At 42.4% G+C, this 18,137-nt stretch overlaps 2 protein-coding genes across 3 annotated transcripts; both read right to left on the bottom strand.

Annotated features, from left to right (window-relative positions):
- Positions 1–330: 330 nt before the first annotated feature.
- Positions 331–7,326, bottom strand: chrng (cholinergic receptor, nicotinic, gamma). The gene is made up of 12 exons (XM_075482303.1): positions 7,171–7,326; positions 5,971–6,107; positions 5,836–5,880; positions 5,617–5,741; positions 3,578–3,733; positions 3,028–3,125; positions 2,696–2,896; positions 1,806–1,920; positions 1,601–1,715; positions 1,290–1,524; positions 1,058–1,191; positions 331–928 (listed from the first exon to the last, which is right to left on the bottom strand). The coding sequence occupies exons 1-12, from the start codon at positions 7,232–7,234 to the stop codon at positions 740–742; spliced, it is 1,614 nt and encodes a 537-aa protein (XP_075338418.1). The 5' UTR covers positions 7,235–7,326; the 3' UTR covers positions 331–739.
- A 1,245-nt stretch (positions 7,327–8,571) lies between these two features.
- On the bottom strand, positions 8,572–15,025 carry prss56 (serine protease 56). Of its 2 annotated transcripts, none has more exons than XM_075482301.1 (14): positions 14,701–15,025; positions 13,162–13,320; positions 12,785–13,039; positions 12,462–12,654; positions 12,228–12,336; positions 11,940–12,096; positions 11,624–11,766; positions 11,267–11,426; positions 10,908–11,096; positions 10,593–10,784; positions 10,253–10,455; positions 9,509–10,079; positions 9,278–9,384; positions 8,572–9,182 (listed from the first exon to the last, which is right to left on the bottom strand). In XM_075482301.1, exons 1-14 carry the CDS (start codon positions 14,801–14,803, stop codon positions 9,009–9,011), a joined length of 2,715 nt encoding a protein of 904 aa, XP_075338416.1. In that variant the 5' UTR covers positions 14,804–15,025; the 3' UTR covers positions 8,572–9,008. The 2 variants fall into 2 exon arrangements, with proteins under 2 accessions (XP_075338416.1, XP_075338417.1); XM_075482302.1 differs by having other exon boundaries at positions 12,462–12,651.
- Between the last annotated feature and the right edge of the window lie 3,112 nt (positions 15,026–18,137).

Here is an 18,137-nt window from a genome sequence, read left to right as displayed (position 1 = left end):
TTCACGTAGCAATGTTTGGCTTTGTGAGTGTGTGTGTTTCTGGATGTCTCACGCCAGCTCTCTCTGTCTCACCCCGACTCCGTTTCCATCCCAACCAGCCGGATCTGCCTTTTGTTGTCCTAGAAAGGCACCACTCAGCCATGTAATTGAAATCCTGCTTCCAGAGGTGGGGGGGCTGTGTGGCTGCGTTTGTATTTTGGTGGGAGGCCGGAGGTCTCTGCTCTCTAATGGCATCGAAGATGGTGTCAAACACAGGATGATTAAAAAAAACAAAACAAAACAAAAAAACAGTGTAGCATGGCCATGATGTCATAACTTTGCACTGTGCACTTATTGATAAAAGTTTTTTTATTTAGAACATCTGGTTTAACACGTGTCATATACACCATTTACCCCACACCTCTTATTAAAATCATCTAACATTTTGCAGCTAACGCTGAGAAGAAATGATTTTTCCTTGTCCAGCTCTATGTGACAAAAATGTTCAATCTCACATCATTTACACCTCATACCAGTATGCATCCACACAACCGTGCAGCAGAACCTTTATCACAATGAGCACGCAGTTTCACCCCTGATAGGCCACAGGCCCACAACTGACTGCTGTATCTTCTCCACTGTCTGTGCCTCAGTCACTCGCGACAGACCTGTCAGGTTTCCAGTTTGGAGTTACGTATGTGAACTGCAGACAGTTTCCTCCTTGCTCACCCCAGGAAATCAGCTCTTATTGCATTCCCAGTTACACCAGTGTGACGTTGTTTAATGGAGGCAGATACTTCTTTGGATCATTGATGAAAGGTGAGGAGGGCGGCTGGTTGAAATGACCCATTAAGAAGATCCCAATAGTGCCGATAAAGAAGACTGATGCCATGACAATAAAGCAGACTCTGTCGATCACCCGGGCAACCAAGAACCATTCTTCATTCTCCTAGGGTTAAGTAAAAATGACAGATTAAGGACTGATTGTATTATATGCTAATCACTCATTAGCATAATAACCCCTCAAGCATCATAAACAGATGAAGAACAAAATGGTCGTATGTTTGTAAGAGCTTACGTTCTGGAAGTTGTTGTGCTGTCTTGCAGTCTCTGCTATATGCTTGCAGGAGGCCACGCACTGCTTCAGCTCTGGAGAAGCGTGTGCCAGACTGGTATAAAGATGCTCAGCAGAACCTCCTCTTATTCCATCATCTGGGTACATAATATATCGAATACTAACACTAGATTCGTGACAGAAGGCAAACACACTTTCCACGACTGGTGAACATGCACAGTTTTTAGACACTTACGTAGCTTCTCTAACGCTGATTTCACGAATCCGCTTCTGTCCTTGAGTCCGGCAAACATGAGCTCAGATCGAGCAGTTTTCATCAAATATTCTTCAGCCTTGGTGATGAGAGTCAGGGAGCTGCGGCGTCGGCAGGGAACTCCGTCATTGGACAGAGAGTCTGAAGTTTTGTCACTGTCTGGTGTCCAAGGTTGCATCTGCATTCTCAGTAGCTGAGGTAGGGTGTTCAGGAGGATCTGAGGATGGAGGTCAATTTCAAGATAAACGGACTCATTAATCTTTATGCTGTAGAAGATCCGGACACAGTCTTACCTTTCGGACGTTGTCTGTCATTATGTGGGTGTTTGGGGTTCTCAGGGATACGTTGAGGACTATCACACAGTTCATCACAACCATGGTGGTCACTGACATCGCAAACATCAGATACCTGCAGTGAAATGCTCTTACATCATTCCTCTTTCTGCGCTGTTATGGATCAGGACTCGTCAGGCTGAAACTCAAACCAACATAAACTTACTTTTCAATAAGAGGCACTGCTTTTGAAGTCTCTGGAACCTTCTTGGCGATCAGGAGGAGAAACACAGTCTGGCCCAAAAGGGTGGCAATTGACATGGAGCACTTCTGACCACCGGCTGCAAAAACTCAAACCAATATAAAGTCAGAGTGGTGACATTTTGGGCTAATATGAACACACAGGTAAATGCTAGCTTCAATTGTTTTATTACAGTCTTGAGTAGGGATGGGAATTGTTAAGAATTTAGAAATTCCGGTTCCATTATCGATATCGCTTATCGATTCGGTTCTTTATCGATTCTCAAATGGAATGAAATGGAAATTATTCATACAGTATGTCGTTTTACGTTACCTGGGACTTTTGAGACGGAAGACGCTGTGTCGCAAGCTCCCCCGTGAGAGTTGCCTCCATCGCTTAGCAGCGTGTCAAAGACTTTACATTTGTGCAAAGTAATTGCATGCTGTGTGGTCAAATATTTCAGCATGTTGGAGGTTTTTTCCCCCCTTTGATGTGATCAAAGCTCTGCACGTGTTGCAACTGGCCCTAGTTTTGTCCTTTTTGGTGAAATATAACCAAACTTTGGAGTGCTTCTGCCTCGACGGCATATTGGAAACATTCTGAGCCAAAATACAAAGCGTGCACATGACGTCAACGCGCACATGTGTCAGACGTTAGCAGAACCTATAGACAAGATCGTCAGGCAGGCGGATTAACGATTCCACGGAATCGAACTAATGGGAGCCGGATCTCGATTCCCATCCCTAGTCTTGAGCGGACGACCTCTCTTTTAACATGGTCACAAGTGAACACAAATCCTGGGGCAATATGAAATTGAAGTCACAAAGGTCAAACAACACAAGATGAGACATTTACATATAAAAAATGAGGGAAACCTTTGGCAGGTAAGTAGTAAACCAGCAAGCCGAGGGAGGAGAAGAGCACACAGGGAGCAATAATGTTGATGATGTAGAAGAGGGGCTTTCTCTGGATGACGAGGAAGAAAACTACTTCCTGGTACTCCAGGTCATCTTTGGTGTACTGAGTGTTGATCACTTTCTTGGCTGGTCTGTGTTTGATGATCCACTCTCCATTCTCTTAAAACAACAGAGTCAAAGTCTTTCATTTGTTTAAACTGAAGAAGAACATCTTATTGCTTTACATAAATCCCAGAAGTGCTTGTGTTTTGTACAGTTATTCAAAATCTGTTCTTCAAATTTTTCCATACCTGTAAAAGCCTCTGGATCAATATCCACCCACTCCAGCGTGTGGTTGTCCTCCTCCTTGAGAACTAACTCAATCTCATTGGCGCTGTAAGTACGGGAGCTGAACACAGAGAAGAAATGCAGTCTGTGTCCACGACAAAAACAACCATCAATTCTACTTTACAAGACAGAATGTTGAAAAGGGACCATGAATGTAGAAACTGAACAGAGAAGCCTAACCTGTGAACATGGTAAGTTTTTTTTGCTCTTATGTCCAGTTGTGTCTTGTCCAAATTTGTGGAACCTTAATTCTAATATTAGACTTACTAGTTAATCAAATGGTTAAAAAATAGTCCTTTGAAAACTTGCCTTAAACCTTTTTGGAAACCCGATTTAAGTCAGCACGTGAAACAACAACAGCCATGATTTAGTTATGTATGACTATGGGATGTAAACTCTCAATTTCTTAGAAAACATTCTATGAAGTCCTGTGTTCTCAGGGCAACATGTGAAGGTATTCACTTGAAAATGAGATGTCCCATTTTCTATTTTATAGAAGGCTCACATACTCACCGGAAGACCATGGTGCAGTTTTGCCAGTCGAAGGGAAAGTAGTTCACCGTGATGGCACATGCACTGCGGTAGATGGCAGGAGGCAGCCAGTACACACAGCCGTTAGGGGAAACCAGCGCATTGCAGTAAAGTGCCACTTCAAATTGTCCATCCACACTGCATATCAGAGGGAAGGAGAAGAACGAGACTGGTGAAAGTTGTTCCACACACACAAAGCAAAACTGATTCATGATCATTTTGTGTGCAAACTTTATGTACACAGATTTACACGGTTTTGAAGATTAGTGCCTCCTCTGATATAGTCCAGCCTGCCAACTAAAAATGTGTAAAACCTTAAAACGTTGTCTGAATGCTTAAGGTGCAAAGTTTATTGAACTTTTGTTATTCTTCTCCTATGAATAGTTTTTATAATATTCTCTCAATGTAATTTCTGCTCTGCCATTTTAGGCAGCAGTTTTTTAACCAGCGAGGTGGCTGTAGCTCAGGATAAAGAGCATTCCTCTAGCAGTCGCAAGATGGGTAGTTAAATTCGTGGATCCCACGTTGAAGTGTCTCTGGGTAGGACACTGAACCCCACATTTCTTCTGAAGTGTCCATTGCTGTGTGAATGCATGTGACAGAGAAAAAGCACTGTGTAGCCTATAACCCTGTGAAGATATTATATGAGGGTTTGTGAATATATGATGGTGGTTTGTAATGAAAAAACATTTTCAGTGCTCTGCTAAAGTAGAAAAACACTGCATAAATACAGACCATTTACCGTTCACTGAGGGCAGGGATTGAGAAAGTTATTGTTCTGTTCAAAATTTAAATGATAGCTACTGAAGGTCATATCCTAACTTAAACTTAAACTTTTTTTTTTTTTTAACTTTTGATTTTAATGGACTTAAGAATGGATTTAAGAAAACTCAAACAGATGTGAGATTTAATTTCAAATAAATGGTCATCAGCTTTGGCAACTCTTATCCTTACTGCTGTGCCTGATTATTATTATCATTCTTTTTGATTTACCACCACCAGAGTGTAGAATGTAAATAAACACAGGATGCTGTGTTTTGCAAATCTTGTTAACCAATATTTCATTCAAAATGAAGCAATATATTAAATGTTCAAAATGAGACATTTTACTATTTCATAAAAAGAGAATTTGTTGGGAACAATATATCTCAGTCCCCATTTCACATTTTGTAGTATCCCCTTTTCCTGCAACAACAGAGTGTTAACATCTGGAAACTAAGGGGACTAGCTACTGGACCTTAGGGAGAGGAATGATGTCTGATTCTTGTCTGATAGGATTCTCGCTGCTCGAAAGTCCTGGGTCTTTTTTGTTGTATTGTGTGTTTCGTGATGCATCAAATATTTTTAATTGGTGAAAGGTCTGGACTGCAGGCAGGCCAGTTCAGCACCTGGACTCATCAACTATGAAGCCGTGCAACTGGGATTGATGCAGTGTATGGTTTAGCTTTATCTTGCTGAGATATGCAAGGTCTTCCCAGAAAAATGTGTCCTATGGATCGAAGCATATGTTGCTCTAAAACCTGTATCTCAGCAGTGATGATGCTTGTCTAGATGTGCAAGTTGCCAGCTCCGTAGACACTAGAAGACTCTCATACAATCAGAGATGCAGGCTTTGAACTAAGCACTGATAAGAAGCTGGATGTTTCCTCAAGTATTGATTTGTCTGACCACAGAACAGTGTTCCACTTTGCCTCAGTCCATTTTGAATGAGCTTTGGTGCAGACAAGCCGGCAGCATTTCTGGATCATGTTCACATATGGCTTCTACTTTGCATGATACAACTTTAACTTGCATTTGTGTATGGTACCACTTTCAGCAGTTCTGTGTTGATGGTGGTCAATGTTGTAATATGACTAAAACATTGTTTTTGTGAGATTTTCAAATAATTTCATTAAATTTTTTAGTAACGTTTTTTAAAAATGTATATTAATAAAACTAGCAGACTAGCTGGGCATTCTATCAAGCAAAAAAAAAGTGTTTTCATAACCAGAAATATTCACACATGAGGTAGATGCACTTACTTGTTCTCCAGTATGACATCAGGCAGCCAGATACTTTTGGAGGGGACACGTAGTTCAGATGTTATGTTCCCATATAGAGCAGATCTGGGTGGTTGGTCCCACCTGAGCCTGTAGTCACACCATTGCTGCACACAGAAATTCTGTACGTTTGACTTGTGACTGTCTAACTAATTGATCATCTTTGCAAAGATCCAGCAGTTGAAGTGTGAGCAAAGTTACCATTTCTATCCAGACGCTGGTCATCAGGGCCTCCTCCTTCTCATTCTAGTTAGTGACAAATTAACAAAGAATGTTAGCTTGAAGGCCTGTTAAACCACTGGCGCTGCTGAAAGTATCGGATTGAGTATTGCTCACCAGAGAGATGAGGTTTGTGAGCGTCATTTTGATGTAGACCTGGGTGATGTCTCCACTCTTCTCCGTGGGCTGGACGTTCTTGTTGTAGCCCTTCATCAAATCCTTAAAAAGTTCTCCCTCGAGGTTGACTGCTGACACTTTGGTTAAAATACCAGTAACAGAGCAAGAAAATATGAACGCCTCACACGGTCACAGCAAAGATTTAAAAGACATGCAGCCCAGTAGATTTTTAAATGTTTTTTTGGCACATTTTACTGAGTAAAACTCTGTGCAAACACAGTCAAAACTCCAGCATTGCAACAGTATACTTAACAACTTTATTAGACCAAAATGGTGTATCATGAAGCATCTCTTTGATCTTACATCTGGCTGGTCTTTTGAGCTCTTCATAACAAAAGCTTGGATTAAAAACTGGAAAAATGAAGTCAAAGTTTTCATCAAGCGCCCTTCTCCAGTGTCTTTCTTGTAGCTGTTTTACCCATTATTTTCTAAATGTGTCTCGTGTCAGTCCGTCAACATCACTGAAGCACAGTAGAGAGGTATTGAAGAGCCGTGTTAATGAACATTAATTGGTAACATTTGAAGTCAAAATAAAGGTTGAATTTCCAGTAGGCACATTCTTAAAATACAAATATAATATTACATATTTTTCTCAAGTTCAATTTGCTCAGTCCAGTTTAAACAAATGCACAAATCTGAAAGAAACTTCAGATCCCGTTAACTAAACCAAGTAGAACACTTGTGTCAGACTTAATTAGTTACAAGTATTTGGCTCAAGTTTTGTGTTACAATAAATCAAAACTCCTTGTGTTGAATATCATGAAACAGCCAACATAAAACAGGTAGTAGTTTAAGTGGAAAAAACGCCTTCTGTCTTTAGCGGTCTTTAGCAGAACACACTACATACCAATATAGCATGAGTGTGCAGCTCATTCTACTCAATTCAGAGTTGATCCTTGTTGTATCACTGGCCTTTAGTTTCTAAACGTGCCACAAACATATCTTGTAAAAATGCAAGGTTAATGAATTGGGAAAAAATTGCAAAACAAAAAGTCATGTTATTTAAAATTCGGTGCCTACTTCACAGAATGATGTGTTCTTGTTTAAACATGATCTTCCATGAAGAAAAATCTAATTTCAACTACTCAGGGCACACCATGCAAAACCATACTGAATCCAAATGTCACCGTTAGTCCTTACCTGTGACAGAAATCATGAGCACTCTCACAAAGAGCAGCAGAGGGCATCGAGATCCAGAATCCATCAGTGTGTGTGTGCAGCACAGTCTGAGACAAAGTTGTGATCACAAATCTGATACACAAGGATAGTACTTGGTGAAGCTGCCGGTCCTCGGGTTATTTGTGTGCGTGTGCTTCCCAGCAGAAGTCAGTTCTCGGCACATTGGGTTGTCAAAGAGGGTTTGGAAGGGGGTGGGGGACTTTAAGATAGTTAGGGTTAAATCCAAAAGTGTTTTTCCAGTCATGGCCGGCTGTCCCAACACACGCACAGAGGACATAACATGCACCTGGTTTGGGCGCTGCACTCTGTACATGGCTGCCTTCCAGTGTTGCACATGTTGTATTGTACTTCTGTTTAGTGCACCTGGCGATTGTGATTTAGTGGTTCACGTGAGCAATGGAATATGGGGTCTTTGAGTGCAAGTCTAGCACAGCAACCATCTATAAAAAGCCCATCAACAGCTTTTCCAGTAGAAATCATAGCTATTTGTGTTCTTTTCTTTGGTCAGAAAGTAGATATAACAAAGGGAGATAGCAGAGACATTGTGTGTGTGTGTGTGTGTGTGTGTGTGTGTGTGTGTGTGTGTGTGTGTGCACGTGCGTGAGTGTGTGTTTTGGACATAACATTAAAAGCCACACAGTGGTCAAGAGAACAGGTGGTAAGTCTTGGCCATTTGCACACCCTCTCTGATGACTGACTGGGCTCTGCTGGGGTTACAGACACATTTGTGGCTTGTCATTCCCTTGTGTAAGTGGTATGTGTGTTTCTGTGTGAGTCGCAAAAAATGTTTTCCATAATAAGGCACACTTCCCACTCACTCACACAAACACAGCAGGCTGAAGAAGGAGTTGATGAGTTGCAACAGAGGTATGCGTCTGCGTAATCCATGAATATCCCTCTTATCGGACTTGCGCTGGGCAGAAAGATGTAGAGGGAAGCTAATTTGGTCTATGCAGCCAATCATCACACTCAAACAGGGGCTGAGACCTGGGGAGCAAAAAGAAAGTGGAAAAAAGCAACACCCTGCAATACAGACAATAAGAGACAGTAAAGGTCAGAGTAGTTCTGCTACCCAGCCAGGAAAAGAGGAAAGAAAATAGAAGGGTTCCAGTTGTCATCACTGGGCAGCAGCTGCAAGGTTGATGGTTAAGGGCTTATACCCTTATAGGGTGTAATGAACGAGGTTAGTGTGGGGTCACAAAGATGGGACAGTCAGAAAATTGTTCTTGGGAAATTATGTTTGTGTGCTGAGAGAACTGCAGCACAAGTTACGAGCAGCATTGCTGTGAGCTTAATTGAATATCTGATATTGAAAGTTCCAACTGAGAAGAAGAAATTAAAATTAACCCAACATGCCAGAGCATTCATAGCAATTTATTATATAGATACATTTTTTTTATTACAAAAATACAAAGACCTTTTCTATACAAATAAATATTCCAAGAATAAAGATAACATGAATGATATATATGCAGTCTGTGTGCTCCACAAGAGGCTCAACCTTTGTGGAAGACAATATGAATAACTTATCATTTTGTACAGATTCATAAGTTAGACAAAGCCACATATAAAAATCATGTGGCTGGCTGGTGGCCAATTATGTGACTGATACATTCAGGTTTGCATTGAGAGTCACAGTCTAGCTCTCAGCAGGGTCAGAAATAATGTTTTTCTCTGGAGACAGCAGAGGAAGAAGAGTTTGTACAAGTGTCTGCTTGATGTGCATATCTCTCTCAGGACAGAGTTTTTAGTTCCACACACCACTCATTGTCTCTCATTCTTTCAATCTTCGTCGTAAGCTAAGTCTTGAGAACCTCCAGTGCCAAAGCAATAATCCTCGGCACACTGCGGTAGAATGATTCGTTCTCCAGGCCAACCAGACTGTAGAAGGTCAAGGGTCGTCCTCCCACTACAGCTCTGATCCGCGCCTGGTAAAGTCCTCGATCATTCTTTGAGCTCAAATCGACTAACACCTGAGGAAAAGAGAGACCCAGTTAGAGGGGTAAATCAGAGCTAAGAAAAAGATCACGCTGCAAGCAAATGGACTTCCTTATCGTCAGGCATTTACCTCTTGGAAATTCATGTGCAAATTTTTGTTTGGGATGCTTAAGACCCAACTGTATGAGTCTCTGATTAGGCTGACTTGCTGAGAAGACTCTCTCAGCCCGGGACAAACTGTTACAAACACACAAAAAAAACATTTTAGTTTAGAAAATATGGAAAAATATCCATCAATAATGCGTGGATTACTTTGTAAAGATGTTCAATAAAACATTTGTCGGAGCAAGGTGTGACATACCTTTCCCACTGGCACCAGATATCTGCCTCTTGCGAAGAAGACTCCTGTATTTTCTGTGAAGACTTGAAGGTTTAACAGCATGTCTGAGGTCAGACGTTTTTGTGTGAGCGCTCTCAATGACTTGCTGGACACCAGCGGTTGACTGTTCTGAGAGCGGTAATGCTGGAGTTTTCATTTCTACTCCATCTTCATTCTCAACAAATGTAAAATCCTCTGATGTGGCGCTCCACTCTCCATCAGGAGAAGCATCTTTACTGGCTGAGGATTCACTCAGTGATGCGTCTTCGGCTGCAGTCTCATCTTGTGTACTTAGTTTTTGAATTTCATCCATCAAGGCTGTCAGAAGTGACCAAGGCTCCTGGGATTCCTGGGAATGGGGGGATGGATTGGTGAGGACAGGCGCTCCAGTGGAAGAGGTAAAAACAGGCCGAATGTTGGTAGAGCCCTCCTGCAGGTAGACCGGGTCCAAGTGCAAGAGGGGAGGAGCAGCTCTGGAGCCCAGTTTAGAGCGAAGAGCTGAAATAACAGACTGATATTGTCCCGCCAGCTGTTGCACCACGGAATCCCGTGGCTGTAAATGACATGTAAAAATACCCATTGATGTTAAGCTTAGGCTGTGATAAATCCATGTGAAAACAAAAAGGAAAGAAGACTGCGTTACAACGTTGAAATTGAAAGTAAATGTGCAGAGAATCTCATCCTGATCAAAAAAAGATGCAGCATCGCTTTATTTGTTAATAATACCTGAGAAAAAAGGCTATCCTCGTGTCTTTTTGTTGAAGCTGAGACGTTTGTGACTGCATCAGTGTGTTGTTTATCCATATCATCTGCCATGTTTCTCAGGTACTTCTCCCAGTCTTCCACCGAAGGTCCGACATCTCTGAATAAAGCTGGGGGAGGGTGAGAGGGACTCTGCTCTGCCGGCCTCACAGCTCCACCTAGCTGTTCTGCAAGAAATGAAATACCTGTTTCAAACCCACATGGTATACCCCCACTCAGCATCACAATGCACAGGAACTGGATGTGCTTAAGGATTCTTGCCAAACATGCAATGATGCAAAAACATAATCAGCCAGTCCTGTACCTTTAATCTGTGTGAGACCATGGTTCTGGCTGAGGTCTCTCCTCTCTCTCGTCTGAGAGAAAGCTGTGCTGTAGATGTGCTCTACAAGCTGAGGCAGAGTCTGGGTGAAAAAAGTCAAGTCCACTTTGTCCCTAATGTAGTCCTCAGCCCTCTGGAGCAAGTCCAGCAGGGTCTGCAGGAATGAGCGCAACTCTAGGTGACAGAGAGTGGACAAAAGTTCAGAAAGCTTTACAGCAAACAAACCCCAAATCAAGAAAATATCTTTTTAGTTCAATCAACATCTAACGAGGGCAGCTTTTGAGTAAAAGAACTTACGACATTTCTTGAAGCGGATGAGGCATTTGTCCTCGGCCATTCGACTGCAGGCGCTGGCAGACTGACCAGAAGGACAGGTCAGGGTATAGAAGCGACACAAAGAACCAAACTCCGACCTCTGTTCCTCTTCTGTCATTTCAGTTGTCTTTAAAAGTTCTGGACACGTTGGCTCCCTGCTCCCAAATGCTTCTAAAGAAGAGAGAAATCGTATAGGTCATTTCATTTTCCAGCATGGACATAAAGTACTGTGTACTGCAAACCAATCAAAATCATTTTCAATTGATGCAGTGACAAAAAAAAAAAACAACTATCCAAAATATCTAACTTTGTGTGCTGTGTTATTATTGCTTGAAACTCACTCTGTATTTCAGCCTGAATCCAATCAGAGAACGCAGACACCCTCGTGTATACTCCAGGCTTGCCTTTCTCCCCACAGCCGTCTCCCCAAGAAGTGATGCCATAGAGCTGAAAGCGACCTGAAATTCGGTCCTGGTAGATCAGCGGGCCTCCAGAATCTCCCTGAAGATGACACAAAATTGTCCAAAGATTTGAAAAGCATGTCTCTCTATGGAAAATGGTTTATTTTTTTAAGATGCTGAGGGAGTCTTGGATCTTTTACCATTAATTAAACCTAAGTGAGACACAGTTCCCAAATAGAACTTGAGAGATCTGAAAACAAGGACAACATCCCTTAAAAATAATACTGGTTTGCCTACCTGACAGGAGTCAATGCCTCCAGACAGATAGCCAGCACAAAGCATGGTGTTGGTGACCAGTTCTTTGCCAAGAGCACTCTTACAGGTGCTTTGAGGCAGCAGGGGCACCTTGGCCTCCATCACAATGTCAGCAGATGGGCCATCTGTAGAGAGAAATACAAATAAACGTGTTGAATTTTCACAGGTTATAGCATTCAGAAATCAGTACCACGGTAAAGAGCCTAAATGCAATCGGCAGTTATTTTCAGTTTTTTTAAGTGTACTAAACTATTAACAGCTGTGACCCGGGGAAGGTACTTGACATCCCCCCACTCACCCTCATAAAGAGACCCCCAGCCTGCTACCAGACACGGGCTGCCAGTGGGTAGCTCCATGCCAGAAGGGAGGCACACTGGGGTGACATGTTCTGACAGGACCACCGGGGATGTCAGCTCCACCAGCGCTATATCGTTGTTAAATGTCTTTGGGTTGAACTGCAGGAAAATAAGATTTATTCACTTAAAAACTGAACTGGGACACTTAAATGAAAGCCAAATTAATTAAATCCAAGCTAAAATCTATGAGATAACAAGATACTATTCGCATATATCCATATATTTTCTACCTTAGGATGGGGAATGATGCGGTTCACTTTGAGAGCCTGCTCATCAGGGTCAGTCTTGGTGATGTCAAACTCACCCACCACAGCAGTCCAGTGACTCTCACTGCGGCTGCTACAGAGAAAATATAAGGAGTGAAAGGGTGAAGATAACATAAAAATATCCTCGATTACAATTAAAATACTTTCATACTATTACTTGATAATGACCTATTCTCTTAGTGACACAGGCGCACTTACCCAGCAAAACAATGTGCAGCAGTGACCACCCATGAGCTGTCCACTAGAACTCCTCCGCACATCAGCCCGCCATCTACCTGAAGGTTGACGAGCCAGGGCCAGCTGCCCGGCGGCGCAGGGGAGCCACCTACAATCCGGGAGCGGGGCTGTGTGATGTTTTGCACTGGGGATGACCTTTGACCACACACTGCTGCTGGGATAGAGAGACACTGATGGTCAAATTAGTCCATAAGCGCAGAAAATCAGAGTTGTGCAAATCGACCCTGTGCATCAGGATAATCTGTTTGCATCTGTCAGTGTGATGTGAGGTGTGTCCCCCTCACCCTGTGCGTGGGTCTGCATAACAGGCTCCAGGTTCTGCATTGTGTTCAGCAGGCTGCACTGAAGGACACGAGCGCTGCAACTCTCACCCATGATCCTGATGCAGCTTTCACTGTCTAATTCACCAGGCGGGCAGCGATGCTGATAGTATGCACAGGCCTGACTCAGAGCCCAGCTCCGCTCTGCCTCAACGAGAAGCTTCTGAGCCTTACTGATTACATCACAGCTGGGCTGTGATAAGGCACTAGAAGGTGATGCTGTGGGACAGGAGAGGGAGATTTTGGTATCATGAATGTAGTAAGAAGACATTCTGTAGTAACATAACATGATAAAAGGAAGGTAAGAGACGAGACGGCAGCAAGGGCAACGTCATCCTTACAGCAAGACCCAGACAGCTGTCCACAGTTCTGAAACAGGCAGGGAACGCAACCTCGGCAGTTTGCCTCTGCCTGGCTTCTCTCCGATGATGCACGCTCAAGAGTGGAAAGGGCACTCGCCATGGCTGCTTCTAGAACAACTGTGCCACGATCAGACAGAGCTGCAAGATGGGCCAGGAAGAAAAGAAAAGTGTTTTAGGACCTTAAATTCTATTAGTGCCAAATTAGAGATCAGAGAGAATGCAGCGACAGAAATAAACAGATAAACATCAGCATATTTTACTGACAGGTTTTCTATATCAGCCAGCAGATATGCAGCAATTACAGCACATAAATGTCAAAGACAACTTGTGGATTTTCTCTCTTTTACACAGTTTGTCAAAGTCAAGCAGCTGAACTTGTTTTTTTTTTTTCAAATTGCTTTTGGCGTCAAAAATTTTGAGCCGAGCCATCATGCAGTGTAATACAATTATCAGAGTAACAGATTTTTTTAATCAAAAATCTAGAGATACATGAATTCTGACAGAACTACCAAGTTTGGATAGGAAGACTTTGGCAGCAAGATTAAAGAAAGGACATCTAGGTCATCACGTAGAAGACTGTTATTTGCTGTGGGAACATTATGTGTGCATGTGGGCATTAGCATGAATTGCTGCAGCTTTTTGGTATGTGTGTGAGTAGCCCCCTTTTCTCATGCTGCTCTTTGAGCTCATTGGCAGCATTTTAGGGAAGCTAACTCACGCTCAGCGCGCTGTTGTGGCTTCTACAGACACACTTCAATCGGGCCGCCAACCCTGCAGCCCCCCTCTGTGCTGCACCACATCACAGGATAGGCCACTAACAACAACAATACTGATTGAAGACTTAATTAGAAGACCAGGGCTGAGTGGGCAGAAGCTGATGGGCAGAGGGACCGGCTCCCTAAGGGCACCGGCTGGCAGTCCCTAGTACTGAACACTCAACAGTGCCATTGCTGGCCTTGTTTGAAAGCTCAGCTGTAATCAGCACCACAAGCAGAGAAGGCCCTAAAGAGATTTTGATGAGTTATTTCTGCAGCAGGGGTTTTCAAACCTGAGACCTAAAGTTAGGGGAAAAATGACCAAACACCAAATCCACCCTTTTTTCTTAGCTCTGCTAAATTATGCGTATAGGATCATGAATATGATGTTTAATCCAATTTATATTCAGCAAGTGAGCCGAAAGAACCACATATTTGTGCTTGACATACAAAGACAACACTAAGTGCAAAAAAAGTATTTATTAGTTACTGATTACGGGAAAAACATCTCATTTCCCCAAAACCAATGTATGAACAGATGTCAAAGTTTAAAACATTACAGCATTGTCATTTTTTATTTGAAGGGTTTTAACTCAAATGCAATAGTATATTTTGATAATCTTTCAATAAGAATAAAAAAAAAAAGAGGCTATTTTCATTTGAATAAACCCACCTCGCTGAGATCAAATTTCCCATATGTATTCAGTGACAGTTACTATGGCAACTACTTCCCAAACAGCTATAAAAGGTTTAGAGAATATACCTTTGAGTGCACTTTGGGGCATCCTGTAGACCTCTCTACCTGCTGGGGCACCCAGCAAACAGTCCAACCCCGTAAGCAAAAGTGATACCAGCAGCAGCAGCATGGTGTCAGAACATCAGACCTCCACTCCACAGTGACAGCAAACAGACAGACGGGAGCGCCACAGGGTGACTCAAAAGGATGTAGAGGTGCTGGAGATAAGGCTAGTCTGCAGAGTTTCCACGTTGTTATTGTCAGCGGCTCTACGCAATGATCACTGATTGTCTCTCTCCTCCTGACTCTCTGGGCTCTCTCCCAGACTGCAGTGCAGGGCATCTGTTTGTAAGTTTACTTAGAGGAACAATAGATGCCTGGAGTGGTCCCTGGTATATATAGAGTCCCCAAGGGAACACCAATAAGAGGGAGGGGGACGAGGAGAGGGAAGGGAGGGAGAAATGCTCCCTTGGCCAATACACAAACAGATGAATTCATTAAGACTGTGACAGCAAATCGGGCGCAACTTGCCAAGGCTGGACATCACAAAGAGGTTTGGTTCTATGAAAGGAGACAGAGGGAGGGAGAAAGCGAGATTCAGAAAGGGAGGGGGAGAAGGGGGTAAGCAGAGTGATGGGCTGGGCGACAGGGAAAGGGGTGTTGTTTGAATTAATTACTGTGAGAGGAAGAGGGAGAAAGTTATGGAGATAAGACTATTCGCTGATCTGGCCCTGGGGTAGAGGAATATGGAGTGAGAAGGATGTCAATCACTGTCTGAACGGAAGAGTTGCAGTGGGAGTCGGGCGAGTGGGACACACAGGGAGGCTGAGTGTGAGAGAGCAGGAGTGAGGGGGAAGTGTCTGCCATTCGTGCCCCTCAAAGAGGGCATTGTTCCTGGCGTCCCTCTGAGGATGCCCACATCAAAGCCATCCCCCGGGCATCACTTGGCTGCCGCCTCCATTGATCACTTACAGTCTTTTATCCCTCCCATTAAAATATTGTCAGTTCACATCACTTTTGTCTTTCTCTGCTGAACTCTGCTTTTGTTACATAAAGATACGGTAACACACTGCTCATGAACATGGAGGATTTTAAATCGAAAAGCATAAAAGCATTTACTGAACATATAACATATAATATATAGCTCTATATATTGTCTTTAGCATTCTTCTGTTGTTAACTTTTTTTAATGTTTCCTTCAACTTAACCCTCTAAACTGACAAAAAGTTGTTTACAATCAGTAAAAGCTACACAAATGTAAAGCCAAACTGAGCTACCCACGAGATTTACAGCAAGTCTTCTTCTCTTTATCACATTAACATTTTTACCGTAGTTTGTTGCAACACAAATGAAGAACAAAGTATTCTATTCTAATATCTATTTTAATCATGATTGGAAAAGTAGCCTCTTCTTTTTAAATGATCATGCTTGGAAACCTTTGAAAAATGGTGTTGGTTATGTTTTGATAACATATACAGACAGACCCATCAGCCTCAAGGATGAGCAATATTAAGATTATGTGAGCTACAGCCACCTCTATAAAAACAATAAACATGTAAAGCATAATGATAACACCATGTTCTCATTGTAAAAGTCTGTGTATAATAGAGCAAATTAGGAGGACATAAAGTAAACAGACATTTCAAAGCTTTCATCATTCATTCAAAGCTTTCAAAGGTATCATTCTAATTATTAATCTGAAAAATGCATGCTGCTACTATCGTATTATGTTACAATGCTGTCAATGGTAAAACTGCAGCAAGCGATCCACAGTATAAAACTAATAAAAACATGATGGTCAGTACATTGGCAGGCTACAGAATGGTCGCAGTCTGGATAGAGACAGAAAGAAGTCTGTCTACAGGAGAAGAAGAAATTGGAGTCAGCTTTGAACCAGCTGACTGGCTGAACAATAAAAAGAGCGGTGGCTGAATCAAGCAGGGCGTTATCAAAGACAGCCGTCCACTGCTGCCACAAGCCAGCTCTGACAGAAGAGTTCATGCTGACAACATACAGCAGTTGTTAGTGTGCGACTGTGTGTTTATGTTTCAGTTATAGGCTGTGCAGCCAGCTGTGGTAAATTTGGATGGTTTAATAGCATAAAACTACAAACAAATGCGTGTTTGAAAGGATGGGGAAGAACGCTTTAGACAGAATGAAGAGTTGAGTTAGAGGAGTTAAGATGGATAAACTCTTAAAATGAAAGTTCTTCATTTCACGCTCTGTGCTCAGTGTGCGTATGTTTTGCTGTGCCTCAGCCCCCTTCATGCACCCATGTGGCACAATGGCTCAGAGATCTGAGGGCAGGCTCAGGCAGAGCGGAGCGGGAACAGCATGGGACAAACGAGCGGCACTTTTTCATCCCATCCTTCTCTCCATCCATTTGCCTTTGATGTCCTTTGATTAATTTGCCTTCTGCTCACTCTTCGTTCGTCTATCCACCAAGCTTGGAGCACCATTTTATATTCGCTCTCTCTCTTCAAGCCTGTCTCAGTGTCTACAACTGTGATGTTTATCTAGTGGCGTCATTACCGGTCATACCCACCTTACTGTAGATGCATTCAGTCAGTTCCGAAGCTGTTCAACTGCACACACTGGTGAAATAAATAAAGAAGACATGTAATTTAGCATCTTTAGACACAATTCAGAAAATTACTCAGAAATCTGACAATTGACAACCATGCAAGTACTACTACTTTGCTTTGAAGTTTAAGAATATTTTGAGAAGTTCATGACTCGAATGCAAATTATATTTGCACATACTTTGCACAAACTTATCAATAGCTGGCTGCCTGAGCAGGTTACTTAAAAAAATAAATAAATAAGGTGTAGAAAAAACACAATACACAGCATAAACTCATCCTACAATGAAAAGCTTCACAACAATTGTGTTGAATAACACCCAGGTATTGTGTTCAGTCATGAAACCATTTCGCCTATTGTCTCAGGGAGAAAACAATTGAAATCTAGGTCAGTGGGGTACACAACAGAGAAGAGGTTCCCAACATTTCAGCACAGACAGACACTTGAACCCCCTGACAATAGTCAAGCAGAAGCAGCTCATCTGAGCAGGCCTGTAATAGGTCATTGTTAGACATGTTGTTAATTAGATCTCTTATGACCCCAACAGTCACATTAACTGCCATTAAATGCACGTTAAAGACCAACTGTTCAATAATGAAACACCCAATTTACATAATGGAGTGAGAAAGACAGCGCGGTTGATTATGTTCACGTGGAAACACTGCTAAGAACCGCTCTTCCTGCTTGGGATTACACAACACAGGCCCTTGATCTGGTCTTACAACGTTGTATTTTCACCTGAAAAGAGCAGCAGGTAAACATGAAAGTAAAGCGACACTTCCATTTTGCAACAGAGTTATAATTATAGGACTGATGTTGAGATCTTAAAAGCACAAGGTCATGTGGTGCTTTGGTCTAACTTTAGCAAGTAGAAACAGAGG

This window comes from Odontesthes bonariensis, chromosome 14 (genome assembly GCF_027942865.1).
Source record: "Odontesthes bonariensis isolate fOdoBon6 chromosome 14, fOdoBon6.hap1, whole genome shotgun sequence".
NCBI lineage: Eukaryota > Metazoa > Chordata > Actinopteri > Atheriniformes > Atherinopsidae > Odontesthes > Odontesthes bonariensis.
This window is presented reverse-complemented; position numbering and strand designations above follow the sequence as displayed.

Excerpts from the sequence above, each read along its gene's own strand:
- chrng (XM_075482303.1), bottom strand. The coding sequence starts at position 7,234 with ATGGATTCTGGATCTCGATGCCCTCTGCTGCTCTTTGTGAGAGTGCTC. Across the intron at positions 1,921-2,695 it reads TTACTACTTACCTGCCAAAG|CCGGTGGTCAGAAGTGCTCC; the intron begins GTTTCCCTCATT and ends GAGTTTTTGCAG. Across the intron at positions 1,192-1,289 it reads ATCAGCGTTAGAGAAGCTAC|ATGATGGAATAAGAGGAGGT; the intron begins GTAAGTGTCTAA and ends TTATGTACCCAG.
- prss56 (XM_075482301.1), bottom strand. The coding sequence starts at position 14,803 with ATGCTGCTGCTGCTGGTATCACTTTTGCTTACGGGGTTGGACTGTTTG. Across the intron at positions 12,097-12,227 it reads GCATCATTCCCCATCCTAAG|TTCAACCCAAAGACATTTAA; the intron begins GTAGAAAATATA and ends ATTTTCCTGCAG. Across the intron at positions 10,785-10,907 it reads CATCCGCTTCAAGAAATGTC|AGTTGCGCTCATTCCTGCAG; the intron begins GTAAGTTCTTTT and ends TCTGTCACCTAG.